The following is a 22556-nucleotide window of genomic DNA, read 5'->3' as shown; positions in this document are numbered from 1 at the left end:
TTGGGGATCATACAATTCCCTGTATTTCTCAACTTCTATTATTATTTTAATCTCATCCACGTTGAGTTCACTGGGCTGAACAAACAACTTATGTTGCCCAACGCCAAGGGGCGGGAGAACGCTGCGCCGGCGCTCTGTGACCGGTATGTTGTGGGTGTTACAGCTGTACCACAAGCATCCACGGCGGTGCAGTGAGTAGCACTGCCTCACAGCAAGAAGGTCGTGAGTTCGAATCTCGGCTTGGGGCCTTTCTGTGTGGAGTTTGCACGTCCTCCCCGAGTCCGCGTGGATTTCCTCCGGGTACGCCGTTTTCCTCCCACGGTCCAAAGACATGCAGGTAGGCTAACCGGAGATTATAAATAGCCCATTGGTATGAATGTGTGAGTGAATGGTGTGTGTGCCCTGCGATAGATTGGCGACCTGTCCAGGATGTATTCCTGCCTCTCGCCCAGTGCGTGCTGCGATAGGCTCTAGCACCCCCTGTCAGCCTGCTCAGGATAAGCGGGTACAGATAATGGATGGATGGATGTTGCACCCACCATCAACAACGCATGGTTTTACATCTTGTGTCAATGAGTTAAGTGCACCTTCAAGGTTCACATACCCCTCCATGCTAGGGAATGCAGATGCTCTCAAGAAACTGTAGCTGTGGGTGTCTGTTTCAACAAAATGTGGGAAATGCCCCCTGTCTATTTAATCTCTCTTTAACATGTGTGTACACAGAATCACCCGTATTTAAAATGTTGTCAGTGTCAGCTTCATGCAGGTCATAGCTTTCATCAAGAAAAGTTCATGCATTTTGCTATTTTTTGCTTTACAGAGTAAAAAGTGGTTACACTAATAGTGGTTGATGTCCAGCGCACTTCAATTAGGATAAATATATAAAAAGAATGAATAAATTGACTTTACAAAAGTTTATAATATACTAGTAATTCAGTTCTCACACTCTATTATTCAATGAGGCATTGTCTTCAGATTTTTAAAAAAATGTCATGTGAAACAAACAGAAATACTTCAAATAACTTGTGGTAATTTTTGTAGGATTAAGTATTGTCTTCAGATGCAAAAGTCATATTTGACCTCAATTAATCTACAATATTAAAATATAAATTGTAATGTAGAGTGTAAAAATTAAACGGCTTCATTAAAAGAGCACAGAGCTTTGATATGGGTTCTGTGCAGGCTTGAGCAAACAGGGAGCTTTGCGAAGAGTCTCTGAGATCACCACATAAAAATGCAATCTAGCCAGTAAAATGAAAAGACAAAAGAATTAGTCACGCATTAAAATAACCGTTCTTAGAAAGACACACCTTCATTCTTGTATTATTGTAAGTATATAATTTTTCATTCTTCATATTTTTTGAAATATAAACCCAACACCTTATTACTGTTGCATCCTCAAACCATTTAAAGTTGCTGGCCACAATATGGTGCTTTTCTGTGATTTGCACTTTCATTTATTGCTTTTGTTTGGGTAGCATGTTTTAAATTGAAATATTTTTTATTTAGGTTACAATAGGCTACTTGTTTTATTTATGCTCAATTTATTTCTGTTGTTAAGAAATAGTTGTTACTGCCGTAAATGATTATTCTTTTTTTCGGTATTCTGGTGCTGTACAGTAAATGTGTAACATTTTCTATTCCATTTACGATATTGTTCAGACACAGAATAAAACTGTCTTAAAAATAATTTTTTTAATTGGCACATCATGGTACATGTACCACAATCAAATTTTTTGTATTGTGAAAAGGCTCAGGACGTGAACACATACTGTAAATTCAGCATTTTGAACCCCCCACAATGTTATTTTTAAATTTTCTGGTAATACTGTATACTACTTTTAGAATCCATGTGATACAAGAAAAATGCTCCTTAAACAACACAAAAAATGCAGTATATGGAAGATCTAATAAGTAGATTATTTTCATGAAATTAATAATATTCTAAAAAAGAAAAAACTACCCTCCTGTATTTGTGAAATGAAGCTCTCCGGGTCACCCCAGGCAACTGATTTTGAGGACAGGCAAGTCTACAAAAGGGAAAACAACCCAGTCGGCAAGTGAGATTTATGTATTTATTTAAACAGTGTAGTCTCTTGAGACACTTGTCTCATTTGCAAGTGAGCCCAGTATACATGTATAATACAAAGCTAAATCATACAGTAAGATCTAAGAAGATAAACGATGAAGTTGGCAGTGAATTGAGCAAGACAGCAAACAAAAATGGCGTCAAAAATTACAATCATCCATACAACCACACAAAATTGCATACATAAAAAGGAATCTACGTAGAACAAGTACACATATCAAAAAAATTATTTTTATTTTATTTATTTATTTAACCTTTATTTAACCAGGTTAGTCTCATTGAGATTAGAAATCTCTTTTTCAAGAGAGACCTGGCCAAGAAAGCAGCAGTCGATTACAGACTCAACAAAATTTCAACATTTAACATACTATAAAAGCAGACAAACAGCAATGTTCAAAGTTTCACAATCTGATTAACATGAGTAATCTGTAGTGCAACTAAGGGTCAAAACAATTACAAGTTTCACTTTCCTCCATAACCTTAAGCCTTTTTTTAAAATCATTTAATGATAAAAGCTCCTGCAAATTAAGTTCTTTCTGGAGCTCATTCCACGCAGAAGGAGCTGAGAACTGGAATGCTTTTTTTGCCAGCCTCAGTACGAACCTTTGGCACAGACAATAAAACACTGTTTTGTGAACGAAGTCGGTATTTTCCATTAGTCTGCTGGACAATGTCAGACCTGTCAACCTGCACGCATTTTGTGTACCAACCACGCAATTCTTGGTCAAAATACGCAGGTACGAAATGCCAGCTGAAACTACACAAATATACAGAGAGCAGCAGACCTACTAAAAAGAAGCGAGTCCATGCCCCCCAGAAGTTCCTCACAAAATATCAGGAGCAATGGCCGCCCCTCAAAACTTTCGCGCCATGCATTTTGCACATTGTGCAATTATGATTTTGACATTAGCCACCAAGGAGCTTCAGGTAATAATTTAGCTAAACCTCTAGTTACAAAGGCTTACATTCCTAGATACTTTAAACTGAATACATTTTTTATCATTAGGCCTATAAGCTGATTATTTAATTATGAAATAAAAATGGAAATCATGAACAGAAACTTGGTTTTATTCATAATTTTATTCATACAGTGTTTTACAGTGTTTGCAACATAAGTTTTCTTTTTTTTTTACATTACAACATAAGTTTCTGTAAATACTTGAAAATGAAAACAATGTTACAATATAAAAAATAAATTATTTCAATTTTTATTAAATAATTGAATGCAATTCATTTATGGTTATCAGTTTGTATAAGCACACATCATATAATGCAATATTAATCATTAAAAATGGTTTTAAGCAGGTGTACTCAAACTTTTGACTTGCAAGTATATCATAATATAGCCCAGTGCAGTGCAAGTGATATTTTAGAATCAGGTCAAATTATACAATTTTGCCTGATCACTTGAACAGTCAAAACTAGAATTATGAAGAAAGGCTTGTGTGTGTGTGCAGACTATCGACGCCACGTGGAAGGGAAAAAACATTTAAAAATTATGGCTGTTACAGATTCAGTCCATAGAATTAACTCATTCTTCCTCCAAGCACATGATTTGAGACCAATTCGGGCAGAAACCCTTTTCACTACTGACTATTGTGGTACTCAAAATATTTTCCCAAGGTTGGCAGGTCTGCAATGTACATGCAAAGGTAAGATGGAAGCAATTTCAATATGGCCTTGTAAATGAAAATATACCAGTGACACAGCATGCGTAATGCCAAGGAGGGCCAGCCCACTCTTCTATAAAGAATACAGTGATACAGAAAAACAGGACTTGTTTCTAAAATAAAAACCCAACTTAAGCCTAAGCTTTTTTACAAGGGAATCTATATTAAACTTAAAAGTGAGACCATCATCTAATAAAAAACCCAGGTACTTATAAGTTGTCACCCTTTCAATTGGTTTATAATGTGTGGTAACGATACAAGGTAATGTCTGCGGCTCTATCTTTGACCTAGTGAAGAGCATCAACTTTGTTTTATCAACATCTACTCTGGCATTTGACACGTGTTTGCCAATATTGTTTAAATAAATCGTAAATAAAAGAGGTCCTAGGACTGAGCCCTGTGACACCCCATTCTGTACAGTTAAAACACCAGATGTCTTTCCATCGAACTGGATGCACTGTGTTCTATCTAAGAGGTAGCTTCTGAACCAGGAAACTGCCTGGTCAGAAAATCCTGTATTGACTAATCTTTGTACAATGACAATGTACACTCCGACAATGACAACCTCACTGTAGTTCAGTTTCGCCATGCATTTTTTGATAGAAGACAGCATATTAATTGAAGCAGATGGAGATCTGTAACAACCAACCACAGTAATGAAGACGTCTTTCGACACCCCTACTCTTAGAGCAAGCATTTCAAATAGTTTGCACACGGACTCTGACAGCAGTACACTCGTACGGAAATTGCTTTTGGCACAAATAGCAACACCACCTCCCCTTTTGGGTCTGTCAGTGCGGAACACATTGTAGCCATATATATTCTTTATCAGGAACCGACTTGCTCAACCAAGTTTCAGATATCTCAATTATATCAGCATCAGTTGATTCAACCCAAATCCTTATCAGGTCTATTATATGTGTTGTGAGCTCAAACACCAGGATTGCCAGATGCGCTCAAAGCAGATTTCCAGGCCGTGGTGTGCACTATACGGGTTGCCAGATAGCCATAGTCTTTGATCACAGAGAGACAGACACTGTGTGGGTTGCCAGGTGCACGAGGACAGGATTGCTTGTTGTTCACGAAGAGCCGCAAAGTGCAAGTAGAAAGAAGATTCAGCTGACCAGGAAAAAAAAACTTCTACTGATGTGCAGGCCAGCTTCCTTCATAGACAACATCAGTAGGCAGCCATGGAGAATGTTGACCATGGAACAGGGGCTGGGAGATGGTGGTCTAGCTGATCAGAACAACTCCAGGGAGATGCGCTGAAGCCACTCTTATGTCACTTACGCTGGCATTTTGAATCATATAATCCACTAGCTTTTCTTTTGCAGACTTTGTCGCACTTCAAGGGCCCTTTTGCTAGGCCTTGTTTGGTGGTCCTGTTTTCAAGTTTGGGCAGCAAGCCAAAAATAATGCATCAAGATGAACTTTTCAACATATTAAAAATAAAATAAAACCTATTCTTCTGCCTATAATTTAAAAAATAATTGGTGTGAAAAATGAGTACAATTAACTTACAAACTTACAAAACACTTACAAACACTGGACTGCAAACTCAGACAAAGACTGATATGCTGCCATCTTGGATTCATGGTGAGTCTTATCTTGAAATGGTCGAGTGGCACCAGTATTTCCAGCTGAAGGGATAGTTGGACATTGTTCCACAACAGAGCTGCATAAATAACTAAATGTCGACTTCACAAAATTAGTTGTAAAAGGTATATCAAGAGTAATACATTCCTGACTATGCGTGGATGTTGCAACCTCTGTCATAAGTTATGTTTTCATTAGTCTGTCCTGCATGTGTGTTCTTCCAGTTTGTCATCTGATTGACCATTTCCATCTCCGGTTACTCGGTTTGACAAGCCGCTGTTTGCCAGTCAATAGTGGCAAATAGATCTTCAAATGCATATTCTGTTACATTGTTGACTTTGTGTGTGTTTGAATGTATTTCATTGACTTCATTCCCATGTAGCTGGTTTGTTTGCTGATTGTATTTCATGGTTGACCATTGACTCGTTTTCAAATTATTTGTTCATATCCAGTCTGAGTAATTGTTGGGATACATTTACAGATAGTTTCTAATGAATTTGCATGTCAGTGACTGGTCTGGGTACTCAGGTGTGAGTGGGCGGGGTTGAAGACAAAGGAGAAGACTTCATTGTTTGTTTCGTTACTAAATACTACAACTAATAACATTCTAAATGATAATAGGCTATTAGTAGCAATATCAGAATGACAATGTAATTAAAATAATATGGTGGAATCAAGATAATGGCATCTTAATTTAATATATGCCAGCTTTATTACTAATCATTTATTTATTTGTCATGATTCATTGCCATGAAAAATAGGTACAAGAAAACTATGGCAGGTAACATTATTATTAGTGATATTAATAGTAATAATATCAAAGTAACAATATAATCAAAACAATGATGGTGGTGGATTCATGTAGTCCCAGGTCAAGGATTAATACTGTCCATATTCTGATACAGCAGATCTGGACAGGCAAGTCTCAGTTCCACCCTTTTCGGCACTGATGAGTCAATAATGACCTCATACCTGTTCATACGTGGGTGTGCCTGTGCAAACAGTTAAGCGCACTGTGACGTAAAACCATGCGGACCAAGCAGAAATGACATAAATCTTATATCTTCTTTTGTGGGGCCCAGAAAAAAAATACAGCGCCTGGTGAGTAATTAGTTCAATCCGAAATGATTTGATTTGGCCAGGGTAAATTCATAGTTTTGAATAGACTTGAATAATGGGGAAAATTTTGGCACCAGCGGCTTACTAAACTGCAATACCCCGAGTAACCACTGGAGTTTATGAGCTTCACAGAGAATGGCAATCCCTGTTTCCCTGGTTTAGCCTGTAAAATTATAGACATTAAAAATAATTATTATTGAGCGTTATCATCGCCTCTGTGCTTCCTTTTCTGGTGGAAAAATTGCACTGTATTGGTCTAATGAGATGCTTTTCCCATAAGATGAAGTTATTGCTTGTTAGTACTATGTAAAATGTTGTGTAAATCGCTCTGGATAAGAGTGTCTGCTAAATGCCTGTACTGTAATGTAATGTAATGCTTCATTTACTCACCAAGCACATCCTGTCTCCATACTTAGTAGCAAAAGTCAGGGGTAAGCACAATTATTTAGGACATATTGACTCACATACCCAAAAGCTAAAATAACTGCTAAAATAGTAGTATGTATATGAAGATACTGCTACCAACAATATTCACAAGTCGGCCAGGTTGCGGTTTCCTCCTCCTTTCTTGTTGTTTGTTGTCAAAATCTGGCGGTAAGTCGATTTGCACTAGCGAGGGAGCTTTTCCACCAGTAAGCGCTCTGGACCTCTTGTCACAGGCAGGGGAGGGGGAGAGCTAGTTTGTTTACAGAACACAATGGTTTGAACAATATGGCAGAAGTTATGCAATGTACTGTAGCTTTTACAGCGCACTGATCTGTCAGCACACTGTCAGCTGTTTTCGGGGTCTGTAAACAGTTGACCTTGCAAATGCTCCACAATGATTTGAATTTTAAAAAATGATTTACTAGTTTTATCATAATTTAAATTTCGAGCTACTCCTAGAGTTTGACAAATTCTGGGCTAGATATACCCATAAATCTGCACAGGATAAATTCAAAATTAAACATTACAGTACAAATTAGAAATAATGGCCTGTCTCCAATAATAGCCAGTCTCAAATAAAAACCAGCTCTTTCTCCTCAGTGTAGATAAATAAAGGCCCTGGCAACTGTTAGAGAATGTATGGTGCATCATCTCCACATGTATATGGAAACTCAGCTTGTTAAGGTCATGTAGAAGTGTCACAGAAAAGGGAAAAATATGTGCTGCACCATCATTTCAGCAAAGACTCGCAGCGAGCCGGCCCCCCTCCTTTGCTAAGAATACTTGCTGTTTTGAATCGAGTGTGCGCCACCACTGGAGGCCAGAGAAGGTGTATTTAGGCATGCTGAAAATCAGGTGCGCAGCAGCATTCTCCACCAGCTGCAGTGGCCTAGCCGCACAGACCTAGTAACCCAGCCAGCAAGGTGTCGCAATAGTCCAGACAAGAGATTATGAGAGCTTGTACAAGTCATTGTGTAGCCTTTTGGGTTGGAAAGGAAGTGGATTATCCTCATGAAAATGGCAGCTTGTGATTTTCATACTCCAGAAATGTCACAGTAACTACCATACAGATTCGCTGTCTCTTCTTTTTTTTTTCTCCCCCCCATATCTCGTTTGTTGACTGTTTGCTTGCCTGTGTTTTCATGTGCCTATGTTTAGTTTGTTATTATTGATGTATTTTGTGCTTTTAACATGCTTTTATCTTCTAGCCCACCTCCCCTTCCCTTAAGTGGCTTTTGTCGCTCGCCAGGCCGCCATTGTAAATAAGAACTTGTTCTTAATGACTTGCCTGGTGAAATAAAGGTGAAATAAATAAAAATAAAGTTCTGCAGAATAAAAAGTCAATTTTGAAAAACAGAGAGGAGCATGGGAATATTTACATACCATAGCTTGTTAGTGTAAAATGTAATGTAAAAATGTTCAGTGTTCATAGTTTATGCAAGTTCATACAAGTGGGAACAAACATACTCCGTCAAAGTAAAAATCACACTGCCTGAGTTCATTTAATGCTGAACTGAACAGGTGAGTTTTTGCACCTTCTCTGTTTCCCCATATACTGTACAAGAATGATTCTGAGGTGTGATGATACCCACTGTCCTAACCGGTTGAGTGATTAGCTAACTGGGTGGGGGGGGGGGGGGGGGTGGGGGGGGGGGGGGGACCTGATTTACCTGAAATGTGCTATTTATTTTATGTCACTATGCATCCCTAGGAACGTGTTACAATGTGTTATATTCTATGAGAGTTGTTTTTTTTTTTTTTGTTTTTTTTTGCTTGGGGCACTTGAAGTCAGCATGTAGCTACCCATTTATGGTTTCCCTTGCTTCAGTTTGGCTCGTGCGGCAATGTTTTTTCACCCGTATCCATGGTCGTACAAGCACAACCCCAGATGCAGATCAACTGGTTTTTGAAACAGGTGGCTTGCAACATCAGAAGTTATTCAGAAGAGGACATCATGCTTATCACAGCAGAAGAGAAAGGACTCATGTGATAACCTCTGCACAAGGTGTTTCACTGTCACCTTTACTTGAAAATCTGGAGGCAAACAAGGAGGGTCTGATGGCAAAAATATGACTAATATAAAGTCGGAAAGTGCATTTTAAAACAAAGACCTCTGGAATACGCGATTGGCTGGAATATTGGTATGTGACCGGTTAAACGTAGATAGATCAAGTCATGGGTGTGCAAGACTTTAAGAAAGACCATCTATTATTATGAAAAAGTAACCATCAAATAGGTATTAGTGTAGTTTATGTTTCAGTTCATGTACAGAACAAAATATTCCTTCAAAGTTGTATTAAACTTGTGCAGTCTAAACATGTCAAGGCATTGACTGCAACGTCTGTCGAGTTAGAGTGAAAATGTGATAGGCTACTGATTTATTTGTTCTAATACTTAGAAATATAGTCTATAATGGCAGGTCCAAAAATAATTTATACTGTGCTTACTGTCGTTAATTCATCTTCATGCGATTCAATTATTGTGTCTTCTGTGTGGTGTAAACGTATTAATCTATTATCTTAATTACCTTAAGGTACGACGAAGAACCCGTTTGTAGCTAAATATAAAAGAATAAATCGTTTTCTGAAGTTCATAATAAGCCATCGTTGCATAGGGCACCGAGTTTTTTGTTTATGTTTGCCGTTTCTATTTCCATTTTCAAAACAAACAAGTGTTTGCCGTTGCGTATGCAATAAATTAGGCCAATCTAAATTTAATGTGGTAGCCTATTTACGGATATAAAATGTAAAAAAAAAAAATTATCAAGTTGTTGTTTTTATTATTTATTTATTTATTTATTTTTTAATCGAGTTTGGTATGTAATATGTAATGGGATTACATGTGGATTTACCGCCAAAAAAATATTCGACAGTTATCATAGTGGTGGTAGCGTTCATTTTAATTCACTTTATATGAACTGATACCATAAATACATTTATCAAGTAGGCGAGGCTATTAATATCGGTAAAGCAAAGTAAATTTATAAGTGCAGACAAAGATTGCGACAAAGAGTGTAGATAATCATTTCGTTTAAATGAACAGATTGCAACATAAATCTCGGCTTGTATGGGGATTCGCTGACTGTAATTTGCATAAACTATTTGTAAAGCTCATTCAAAGTATGTAAATCTACTTTTTTGTGGGTCTATTGAACATTTGGGGGTGTCGTATTCTGCGCATCTCAGGTAGTTCGTTATAAGCTTAAAGGTAGGGTACACATGTCCTGTGAATTATACTGTAGGATACAAAATAACTAAGGAAAAACACTATACACTTGGGGAAGTCGTAAATTATTTTTTTTAAAAGAATAATAACATTTCGGTCTCCGTGTTGCCTGTACTACAATATTTCATACAGGTCTTCCGTTTTTGTGTTAATATTCATAGGTTCTACTTGACAAAAATCGCCCCTTTTGTGTATTTACTGATAACTGGCTATTTTTAATTTCACGAAATGCAAAGAATGTTTTGTAGCAATCGGTAATTTTGTTTCAAATAAATAAAATGACAACGGCAGTTAACATCAAATGAATGAACAGGTTGAGCATTGAATATAGCCTACATCCAGCGGTCAACGTTGGGCGTATAGGCTGCAGTCTTGTATGGATTTGTACAAGCACGAGTAACAAGAGATAAAGCCGGTTGATAGTCTAGCAAAGGAGTTTCGCTCGACTGAAATCGCGGAACATTCAAAAACGTTCTGTCGTCTCCCTGCATTGACTGTGCTCGTTGGCTTTGGCGAAAAGTACAAACGCACTCCTGTGACATTTCTAGCGACAACTGACACTCGGAGGACAATGGAGGAAGAATCAGCTTTAATACATCTCATTGTGTATGTTGCTCCTCAAAAGGAGAATCCAGACAGGGAGGGCATATTTCAGCGATGTAGCCTAAATACAAGGCAGCACACGGAGGCGTACTGTACAATCCTCTAGTTAGATGAATGCTCGAGGTTCAAGGCCGCAGGAGTAGCCAACATAAACGCTTGTTATCTAGTTTGCTAGCCACAAATGTGTCATTGTAGCTATTCACAATACAGACCGTTTAAAACATTGGTAACTGCAGCTGCTCCCTGTGTTGGATTGTATCTCGTTCTCAACACTCAACGCTTTATCTAGTTCAGCATCAGTCGTTGAAATTACATTGTTATTAATAATAATTGTAAATTGCGCTAATTTGTAATGCAGTTCACATGCTTGCTAAGTAGGAAAGTTATCTAACTTGTTAGACAAACAAGACAGTCATTCAAAATAGCTAATGTTATGCCTACTTCGTAAAGAAGAGTTTAATCGACAGCAGTCTGTGGTCAGGCATTCTCTTTCTTAAAAGAATCGTTGTATACAGTGCAGACCTAGGCTGTGCATATAGCCTACATAGGCATGCTGCCCCATTACCGCCCTTAAAGTGTTTCCATCTATTGTCTGTTATTGACAGCTCAAAGGCTCCGCTGACAGACAAACGTTACCATAGGCTAACGTTACCGCAACAGGTGGGTAGAAATATTTCAGGTGGAGTCTTCAACATTGCCAGGTAACGTAAGTTTGAAAGGCTTTAAATTGAACAAGAGAAAGAAAGGACCACATCAATAATCAGAATTAAAGGTAAATGTTGTTTTCCCTCAAAGTATAAAGCATTGATTTCCGTTTCATATTTAATTAGCAATACTGAGTGATATTTAATTGGTGCCGGATCATGGTCCCGTGAGGCCCCTGGGCACATGTCTTTTGGAGCCCCCCCCCCCCCCCCCCCCCCCCCCCCCCCCAACAACAATATTAAATGATAACCACTAAACAGTGTGCTAGTGTGTAACAACACCACAATGTGCTTTTAGCATACTTGTTCATTTGGGCTAGCTAATAAGCTCTCAATGAGCTTTTTATTCCCACGGCCACAGCATCCCATGTTTTGAACTAATAGTAGTTTTGAACTAATAGCACTAATAGTTAGCTAGCTAGTAGCTTTGATTTAAGCATCATGACTATGGCATGCTGTTTTAACATTTATTCAACCCACTGTAGCTAGCTACCCCTTTATCTTATACCCCTTTCATACAAAGCAATGCCACCTAACTAACTAGTTAAGTTGTGTGCCACCAAACTAGTTAGACAGCTGAGTTTTAGGCCGATAGCTAGTTAACTAGCTGGCTTTTTAGTGCAGCTAATTTGGTTGTAAGGGCAGCTAGCTGGCAAAAATGGCAGCTAGCTAACTCAGTGGCATAGGTTTCGTTTGAACATTGGGGGGGGACATTAAGTAGGGGGTCTGGGGGTCCTCCGCCAGGAAAGTCTGAGCATCAAACACTTCATTTCTTGTATCTGGTGAATTTTTATGCACCAATTTGTGCCTTTTCTGCATGAATTTATGGTGGTAATGCTTCTTTCATGTTTTTATTGGGGGGGCAATAAATGCATGTGTACTAAATATTGAGGGGGACGTATCCCCTGCATCCCCCTGAAATCTATGCCTATGAGCTAACTAATTTCTGTTAACAAGCTGAATCATATGGGCAGCTAGCTAGGGAAAATGGGCAGCTAGTTAAAATAAAGGGATAGCTAGTTACGGTAAGTCAAACAACGAACGGCTTTCCATAATATGACACCCTTCAAACTGGCTCAGTTGTACAGCACTGTACTCTCCGAGAGGCTCTCGTTTTAAGCATGCACTGTATGTACCAAGCACCGAGGGGCCTCACATTGCAAGCACTGTGGGGCCCAGGGGCCTTAGTGGTCAGCTCATGCTTTAAGCGCAGAGGGGCCCAGGGACCCTACTGGTCAGATCATGCTTTAAGCCCCAGGGGCCGAGGGGCCCTAGTGGTCAGCTCAGTCTTTAAATGCCAAGGGGCTTGGGGGCCCTCACACTGTAAGCGCTGAGGAGCCTAGGGTCCCTCACGCTGTAAGCGCTGAGGGGCCCAGGGGCCCTAGTGATCAGCTTACGTTTTAAACACCAAGGGGCCTGGGGGCCCTCACATTGTAAGCGAGGGGTCTGGGGGGCCCTAGTGGTGAGCTCACATTTTAAACACCAAAGGGCCCGGGGGCCCTCACATAAAGCAGAGAGTGTATCACAGCACTGGTAGAGAGGTGAGACAGAGAATAAAGCAGAAAGTGTATCACAGCACTGGTAGAGAGATGAGAGAATAAAGCAGAGAGTTTATCACAGCACTGGTAGAGAGATGAGACAGAATAAAGCAGAGAGTGTATCACAGCACTGGTGGAGAGATGAGACTGAGAATAAAGCAGAGAGTGTATCACAGCACTGGTAGAGATATGAGACAGAGAATAAAGCAGAGAGTGTATCACAGCACTAATAGAGAGATGAGACAGAGAATACAGCAGAGAGTGTATCACAGCGCTGATAGAAAGATGAGACAGAGAATACAGCAGAGAGTGTATCACAGCACAAACAAACACCCCATAAACAAACACCCCATAGAAACCCTGCATGCAGAACTTTGTAAAAACATCCTCCATGTCCAGAGGAAAGCACCAAACAATGCATGCAGGGCAGAATTAGGCCAGTACCCATTGTTAATTAACATCCAAAAAAGGGCAGTTAAATTTTGGATTCACCTCAAAAACAGCGACCCCCACTCTTATCATTACAAGGCCCTGAAATACCAAGAGATGAGCCCAAAGACGAGTCCCCTCAGCCAGCTAGTCTTGAAGCTTAGTTCATTAACCCCTACTAACGCAAAGCAGCCTCAAAACAGCAACATACAAACAATTAGAGTCAACCAAATTATAGCAAAACACAAAGAAAATTACATTACCTATTGGGACACACAAACAAAAACACAAAGCAAATTAGAATGCTATCGGGCCCTAAAAAGAGAGTACACTGTGGAAGATTACCTGACCACAGTGAAAGATTTAAAAACAAGGAAAATATTGACAAGATATAGACTCAGTGAACACAACCTGTCTATCGAGACCTGGCTGCCCAGAGAGGACAGGTTGTGCTCACTTTGTGACATTGAAGAGGTGGAGACAGAGCTTCATTTCCTCACGAAATGTGAGAAATACAGAGAGACAAGGTCACTGTTCTTCCTCAAAATGAAAAAAATCTGCCCACAATTTGACATGCACTCAGAGACAGAGAAGCTGCCATTCCTTTTGGGAGAAAGAAGGGAATGTGCGGATTTGGCAGCACAATACATTGCCACTTGCCACAAACTGAGGGACAGGGAGTAACATTGACACCAATGTTAAAAATGTCAAAAAGTAAAATTATTATAGTTCATTGACATTTTGTATGCGTTATGTTCTAGATGTAGAATTTTATTTCTGTGGTCTGGATTTTATATTTTTTCTGTTTATTGTAGTTAAATTGTTATTGCCTGTTTGTTATGTTTGTCACGTGAGTGTATGCTTTGGCAATGTAAGTGTACCCTTACCATGCCAATAAAGCTTATTGAATTGAATTGAATTGAATGAAGCAGATAGTGTATCACAGCACTGGTAGAGAGAGAGGAGACAGAGAATAAAGCAGAGAGTGTATCACAGAAACTGGTAGAGAAATGAGAGAATAAAGCAGAGAGTGTATCACAGCGCTGGTAGAGAGATGAGACAGAATAAAGCAGAGAGTGTATCACAGCGCTGGTAGAGAGATGAGACAGTGAATTAAGCAGAGAGTGTATCACAGCACTGGTGGAGAGATGAGACAGAATAAAGAAGAGAGTGTATCACAGCGCTGGTGGAGAGATGAGACTGAGAATAAAGCAGAGAGTGTATCACAGCACTGGTAGAGATATGAGACAGAGAATAAAGCAGAGAGTGTATCACAGCACTGGTAGAGATATGAGACAGAGAATAAAGCAGAGAGTGTATCTCAGAGACGTAATAGTTTGGAGGAGAGAGGGAATAGAGAAAGATACGATGTGGTGGTCTGATTGATGGAGAGAGGTTATCTGAGATTGTCTGAGGAACAGTCCCTGTTAATGTGCAGATTCAGAAAGGTTGCCAGCTGTGTGTAGGTGGCCAGCACAGTATGGTGAAGTTGAAAGACTTGTGCAGGAGAAGCAAGGCAACAGCCCAGGAGTTTTCCAGACGGATACTGAAGCAGCAATGGAGGAAGGCGGTGGAGAGGTTGTCAAGCACATAAGAAAAAAAACTTTGCCCACGGACAATATAAAATGGCAACAGATAATTTTGTCTGATTTAAAAATTAAGCATGCTGTGTCTAGCAGCAAGCCACTTAGTTTTGTTTTGTTTTTCTGTTAAGTAGCCAGTCCTGTTTGAAATACAGTTACAACACCAACATTACTGTAGGGAGAGCACAGTGCAGCCAGGTAGCTAATATGTTGCTACCAAGTTAACATTACACTGACTAATATAACCATTTAGGTATTGCATTGGAGATCTCATGGAACTACAAGTCTAACTAATGCAGATGGATGTCATTGCTTATGTGGAAGATGGTTTGCTAGATGACTAGCTCTGTTATTTATCACAGTCAGAGAAAATGGTTTATTCATGTAACTCACTTCTTCTGTGAAGCATGACATCATAATATTGTAAATAATATGATTAGCTAACAACTAGGTTCCTTATTTAAAACCAAGATTCAGACACAAGAAAAAGAAAAAAGATAATCCAAAAGTACATCTCTTCATTATTTATACATCCTGCCAGCTAAAGGAGGGTTTGTAGACTTTCAATCCACTAAACTTGCTTGCTATGGCTAACAGGCTGGCGAAAAGAAGGCTGATGACTAGCCACACCATATTGATTTTTCATATAGTATACATAGGTTACCCTTTTTTCAGTTTCTGTACTACTAGCTGTTATCACAGCAGTAAATTCATTCACTGATTTTTATGTGTTTGTTTTGTTTTGTTTTTTTAGATTGGAAGCAAAATGGTGCGACTGTTTGCAGCTTGCAATTACTGCTCAAGAAACCATCATGCAACCAAGGCAAAGAAGTTTCCCTGGAAAATGGCTTTGGGGTCAACTGCAGTACTTATCATCTTCCTGTTCTGCTATTCATCACAGCTCTTCGTATGGCCCAATGTATGGTTGGCCAAAAAGGCAGACTCGAGAATTGCCACGCTCACCCCTGTTAGCGGATCTAAAATGTTTTTGTTGAACGCGTACCTTGAACACCGCACCTGGAATGCCAGCATTCGGTTCATCACCATCGCGTGGCGTTCGGAGAAGATTGACTATAGCTGCGTCTTCACCTGCAACGAGGGGCTCGTCCCCTCTCCCGCAAAGCTGACGGTGCACCCGTCGCACTTTTGGTTCCCCTACGGCACCGCGGATCTGCTGTGCGAAATCCCTCCTGGGTGCTCCAAACTTCGCGCTGCCGTGACCACCGTCGGAGGAAGCACGTCCAACCTGACCTTCCTTCCGGTTCGCAACCAGAAGCGACGGGAGTCCAACTTCCCGGTGGACTTTACCATCTGCCACTCCACCATGTTCAACAAATACAACAACGTCTTACAGTTTGTGCAAGCCATGGAAATGTACCAGCTCCTGGGGGCCAAGCGTGTGGTCCTCTACAAAACCGACTGTAGTCCAGACATGGAAGAAGTGTTGCGCTACTACAGAGACATTGGACTCATTGAGATCATTGACTGGCCCATAGACAAATACATCAAGGTGTCATCTAGTTGGATTGCTTCGGAATCACCCGGAGACCTACATTACTACGGCCAAATCCCAGTGCTGAATGACTGCGTATACAGGAACATGTACCGGACGAAGTACCTGTTCATGCACGACCCGGATGAGATCATTCTCCCGCTGCAGAACGTCACCTGGTACGAGTTCCTGAGTACTCTCGAACAGAAGTACAGCAGCGATGCCAGCTTCTACTTCGAGAACAACGTCTTCCCCATCGAGGAGCTCGAAGAAAGCGGCAAGTACAATTTGTCGCAGTGGGCGGGGATCCCTGGAGTTAACTTCCTGCGGCACGTCATGCGAGAGCCCATTCCCAAAAGACACTTCACCACCGGGAAGCTGATTGTGAACCCTAGGCGGTTGTTTGAAATTAGCGTGCACACCATAAAGAAGCAGTCTCACCGGACCGTGGAAGTGCCGTACGACTTTGCGAGATTGTTCCACATGAGACGCCGCAAGAACACGAAGCTGAAAAGGGAGGACTTGGTGATGGACAAGGCTCTGTGGAGGTACGCCCCAGAGATGATCAGGGGAGTCGATCACGCACTCAGCAAAATGGACCTGCCTTCTCGAAGGCTAAACTCTGCCGTGCACCCTTAAACAGTATGGGCTGCAACAAGCTCCTTCCACCCTTTAAAATTCAAACAAGTCATTTTTTATGACTGCAAAGCAATGAGATTCAATTTTTTTAAATCTCTTAAAGTACGATGTAGAACACAGTGTAGAATACCTTTCTCCTCTTGATAAATTGGTTTCAGCACTCAGTGTACTATACTAAAGCAACTCAATTTGATCAACTGACTTCCAACTGATTGGAGCAGATAAAATCCACAACTAAACATTATCTTCCAACTGATGCACAGTTACATTTTCATTTAGCCCATCATGCTAGAATCAATGGCCAGAGTGCTGTATCTAAGTTAAACGTACATGTCTGCAGTCATTGTTTGCTTCACTGCAATTGCTATTGACATTTTGCTCAGTCGCCCTTCCAGGGAATTGGTTTACTAGTTTGAGTTAAAATTATGAATAATGTCATTCTTATTTAAAATCTGATTAATCTGACTTTTACAAATTCATGGCAGTTATTAATTTATTTGTCAGGTAGATGCCTTCAACAGACTGCTAGTCTAGTTGCCTGCTTTAATAAAATAAATGTGCAACAGCGCACTTAAATAAAATACTGTGTTTGAGCTGTGCGGGAATTTTTAAGTGATTCTATTCAATTCAAGCTTTTCTGACTTTTTGGTGAAGGTTTTAAGTTTCTTCATGTCAAAGCTGTCTGCAGACCAAAGAAGAAAATATGCAATACGTACTATTGTTGAAACTGTCGTTCTTGTGTTAAGCCAGCGGCAACAGCTTTCTGTAGAAATACCTCGACATTCAAGTGATTAACTGGACATGCTTGAAAAAATGCCATAAACGTTATACCAAAGTAGTGTCTGTGTATGGCTTATGAATTTACTGCTCCTTATGTTTGTCCTATGCATGTTAATTCATTGAAAGAAAGTCTCTTCTTTTCAGGATCACTTACAGTATTCATATAGGAAGAGGGTGGGAGTAGATGATGCAGTACTGAGTTTAATATGCTTCATAGCATCTATAGTCACTTGGAAACAACAGCTAGTTCTGCCAGGATTTTGTTTTTTTTTTAATTTATTTTAATACTGATTTAAATACGATACAATCACACCTTTTAGCATATAAATGAATGATTTTTAAATTGCATTGCAGTATTGCTGCTTGGGTCATGGATTATCTCCTTTCTAGACTTCAGTTTGTTGGACTTCAAAATAAGGTGTCTGACTCTATTTTAACTAAGACGGGGGCACCACGAGGAACAGTGTTATCCCCCTTTATATTCACACTATTCACTGTAGGCGCAGTCAGGTGTCCTGTCACCTACTGAAACTCTCCAACTGTTTCGCCTTTGTTAGCTTACTTATTCATGGTGATGAAAAAGGGAGGTTGTATCCTTTGTTAGCTGGAGTGATACCAATTATGAAACTTGAATATTGGTAAGACCAAGAAGTTAGTTTTTAATTTTAGGATAAATAAGAATCACCCCTGTGGTAATTAACACATTAATGCCCATATTTCTCCCAGAGATTTCTTACATGAGCATCTATGGTCATCAAAAAAATATTTACAGATGGAAAAAGAGTGGTAGAGACTTTGGCAACTTTTCCACCGCATGGTACCGGCTCAACTCGACTCGACTCTACTCGACTTTTTTGGTTTTCCATCGGGCATCCTCCGTCAAGGTTCCAAGTGAGCTGAGGCGATACCAAAAGGTGACATGAAAACACTGCAGACCACTGATTGGTCGGAGAGAATCGTCACTAGGTTAGTTTACCCTCTTGCATCGCCTTTTATGCTAATGAGCAACCAGAGTCGTCTCGTCGTCTGAGCTCTGATGTAGGATTTCCCAAACTCTCCTGTTTTTTTCAGCAGTCTTTTGTCTTGCTGCCTTCAGCCTCTTCTGAAACAAAATTTGTCTCCTTGCTGTGACAGCCACATACCGAGAATCAAGAGCACCATCCCTTCGATATCCTCCATTGTTCCTGTGTGTGTCACGTTGAAGATGATGTCACAGTTTCATGCGGTGTCGCTATGACGACCAGCTACATTGACAGGGGTACTATCTGCAGTGGAAAACAAAGTACCTGGTACCAAAAGCGAGTCAAGTCGAGTCGAGTCGAGTCGAGTTGAGCCGGTACCATGCGGTGGAAATGCGGCTTTACTTGCCCGTGGGCTTAAATGGGTTAAGGGTCAACAAGTGGAGATGGTCGAGTCTTACAAATATCTTGGTGTCCATTTGGATAGTAAACTGAACTGGTAGGAGAACACAAATGCCTTACTTGAGAAAGCCCAGTCCAGATTATTTTTCCTTAGGAAGCTTGGATAGTTTGCTTTAAGTAGACAACTCTGCATGTTTTTTATCAAGGTATTTTAAAGTATGTTCTCTTTCACACTGCATTGCTGGGGGAGAAATCACAGTGGATGATGGAAACAGGATCAGCAAGTTGATTGTGAGCCCAGATTCACGAGAGTTTACTGTATAAAATAAAACTAAGGCTTAGCTCCAGGCTGTTCTGCATTATGAAGACCATCCTTGACATGGCATTTTAGTGCTCTTCGAAGTTCATTCAGTGAGCGTCTGGTGATGCCTGATTGTTCCACTGAGAGACTAAGGAGGTCTTTTATTCCAGCAGCTGTCAAATAAAAAAAACACTTAATCTGGTAGGTAGAGTAGGTTAAGTGGATCCTAATTAAAATTTTAACCATGGTGTTTTTATGATTATATGCTACTTTCTGTTGGTAGATAGTTAACTTTTTATGTACTGACATGGTGTACTGTAATGTTATTCACAAAACTTCCTGCTGATAATCATGCAATGATTGCTTTTATTATGCATGTTGTTGCTACATTAATGTACTGAATGTTCGGGATAGTGAAGTGGATAGTATGAATCTCCCCTATGGGGATTAATAAAGCTATTGCTCAATCAAGTCAATCAATCATTGATGACAGAGGCACACAGTGGATAACTTGTTTTCGTTTTGTTATGATTTTGTTTTAAATCCTTTGAGGACACAGAAATATTTAGCACCTTGGTCTGAGGACACAAGGGATGACATTGTTTCAAAACCAACAGATAAAAATAAAACTGTGTCAAGCTGTTCATTTGTAACAGTGTCTAATTGGTTTGTGATAATGGATGCAATGAAAAACAAACTTAAATGAGATTTAAGGATTTAGGATGTAAGTCATTTTCAGTGGTAGCCTATTGATTGGGTTCATGGAACCCAAAGTACCCTCAAATGAATAAATTTCACCATTTTTGTATTGAGTTCAAGTTCTTTTTGCTTGGTAAATGGACTGCCTTTATATAGCACTTTTATCCAAAGTGCTTTACAATTGATGCCTCTCATTAACCCATTCACACACACACACACACACACACACCAACGGTGAAAGGCTGCCATGCAAGGTACCAGTCAGCTTGTTGGGAGCAATTAGGGGTTAGGTGTCTCTCTCAGGAACACTTCGACACGCCCAGGGCGGGGATCGAACCGGCAACCCTCCGACTGCCAGAGAACCACTCTTACCTCCTGAGCTATGTCACCTCATAGCTCAAGCCCCATAGCTTGCTTGAGTGCCGCCAAGCCACAACACAGCCTCAAAAAGAAGGAGTGGCTATATTTCACATTATACCAACAAAGCAAGATGACACAGACCTACACTCCCTGTCTTTGAAACCAGTTTGCTTTTTTTTCATTTTGAAGGCTATTTTAGAAATGTACCAGCCCACACAAGACAGAATACAAGAACTGACTGGAATCCAGGTGTGGTCAAACCAGTTGTGCTGGTACTGTAAAACAACGATAGCCTTACTTCACTTTCCTATTTTAAGAGGTAGTCTTTATATATATATATATATATATATATATATATATATATAACTCTGTAAAATCTAAAATTCCAAACCTCAGGACTTCAACCACTCAAAAGACGGCCTGCTCATTCAGATTCTCTTTCACACGACAGCCCAATGTGCACCACAGACTGTGGTCTGGATGGAACTGGTTTATGGCTGGTATCAGTCATATTGGAATGGGATTGTGTCAACTATAATGGTTTGTCCCCACAAAACAGGTTTAAGAAGAAAGACTGCGACAGGGAGTGGCAAGTCATTGCACTCAGTACATATCATCTCTTTCTGGATGTGAGACTTCTGTTTCACAACCCAACATCAGAAGCACAGCATTCATCCAGTGCAATACGTTTAAGTACATTCCCTATTGCACATCCAATGATCTAAATACACACCGACTAAACTTATGTTTGCATAAGACACTGCCTTGTTGATCTTTACATGATCATTAAAAACAGCTTGGTTGATATCAGGAATAAGAGACTCATTTCCTCATTTCAAAGGATTTTATCTGACTTAATTTTTTACACACTTCAGAATGTAATGAAGTAGAAAATATAAAAACCGGACAGGTATAAGAGTATCTAAAATGTAAAAGATTCACATTCTTAAAGTAACGTGGGTTTCCCCAAACACATTCTTAAAGGAAAGTGTCTGGTTCACTGTTAAGTTCCGAGCCGTCGAGATTGCTCTTCATGATCCCGCTTGCAGCCTTCTGCTCTGGCAGCACACACACTACGCATTCGGAGCATGCTTTCAATCACAGCCTGCAGTCGCCTACAAAGTGTAGCAGCATCACAGTATACATATATATATATATATATATATATATATTATACACAATATACAGTATACACAGTATACATCACAGAGTATACTCTTTTTCATCTAGTAAATTCATTCTGAGTAAATATTGCAAAAATATCAATTACATACTCATAAAATAAAAACTGTATTTCAAAATGATTTGGAATGACAGTGTATTAAGTTAAATTGAACATGACAATGTCACATTGATAGCTTGATTATTTAAATGTAATTAAATGCAATTACTAAGCAAATGAAAATTTAATCACATTTCATCAAATGCTGCACTTGTGTAATTGTATAAGTAAGGCCAAAACATTGCCACCCCCGCAATGTGGAGGATATACCAAACTGTCATGGCTGCACTTCAGAGAATCCTGTAGGCCTACCTGAACAAAGGGTACCGAAAAATCATGAGAATTAGTGCGGCAATCAGGGTCTACTTTAATCCAATAGAGTAGCCTACAGCACTCTGTTGGATTAAAAGCCAGGATCCTGCCAGGGGTGGGTAAATTTCTTGAAATTTCCTTTAATTATTTAGGCTATTATTCGTGAAATCGTCTTTTGATACTTGGGCTGTGTAGCCTATTTAGTTTAAAAATACGCGCGGAATCAAAATGGTTATTGTTTGATGATGACACGATTTAGCCTATTCTCACATTTTGAGTATTGATTGGCTAAAAATGAATGATGTACAAACCCATGAAACAAACTCATCAGTCTATCAGCTACATTGTAGCGAGAACGCGCTTTGCAAAGAAGATCAAATTCCTCTTAACAATCCAACGATTGTGTTT

General features: G+C 39.7%; 1 protein-coding gene across 1 annotated transcript; it reads left to right on the top strand.

The window, feature by feature from the left end:
* The first annotated feature begins 90 nt into the window (after positions 1-90).
* On the top strand, positions 91-17948 carry LOC118209909. Its single transcript, XM_035385634.1, has 3 exons — positions 91-143; positions 262-337; positions 15737-17948. The coding sequence occupies exons 1-3, from the start codon at positions 91-93 to the stop codon at positions 17111-17113; spliced, it is 1506 nt and encodes a 501-aa protein (XP_035241525.1). The 3' UTR covers positions 17114-17948.
* Positions 17949-22556: the final 4608 nt, after the last annotated feature.

The sequence above is a fragment of the Anguilla anguilla genome, chromosome 12, assembly GCF_013347855.1.
Source record: "Anguilla anguilla isolate fAngAng1 chromosome 12, fAngAng1.pri, whole genome shotgun sequence".
NCBI classification, from domain to species: Eukaryota; Metazoa; Chordata; class Actinopteri; order Anguilliformes; family Anguillidae; genus Anguilla; species Anguilla anguilla.
Note: the sequence above shows the minus strand (reverse complement) of the source record. Positions and strands in the feature narration are given on the sequence as shown.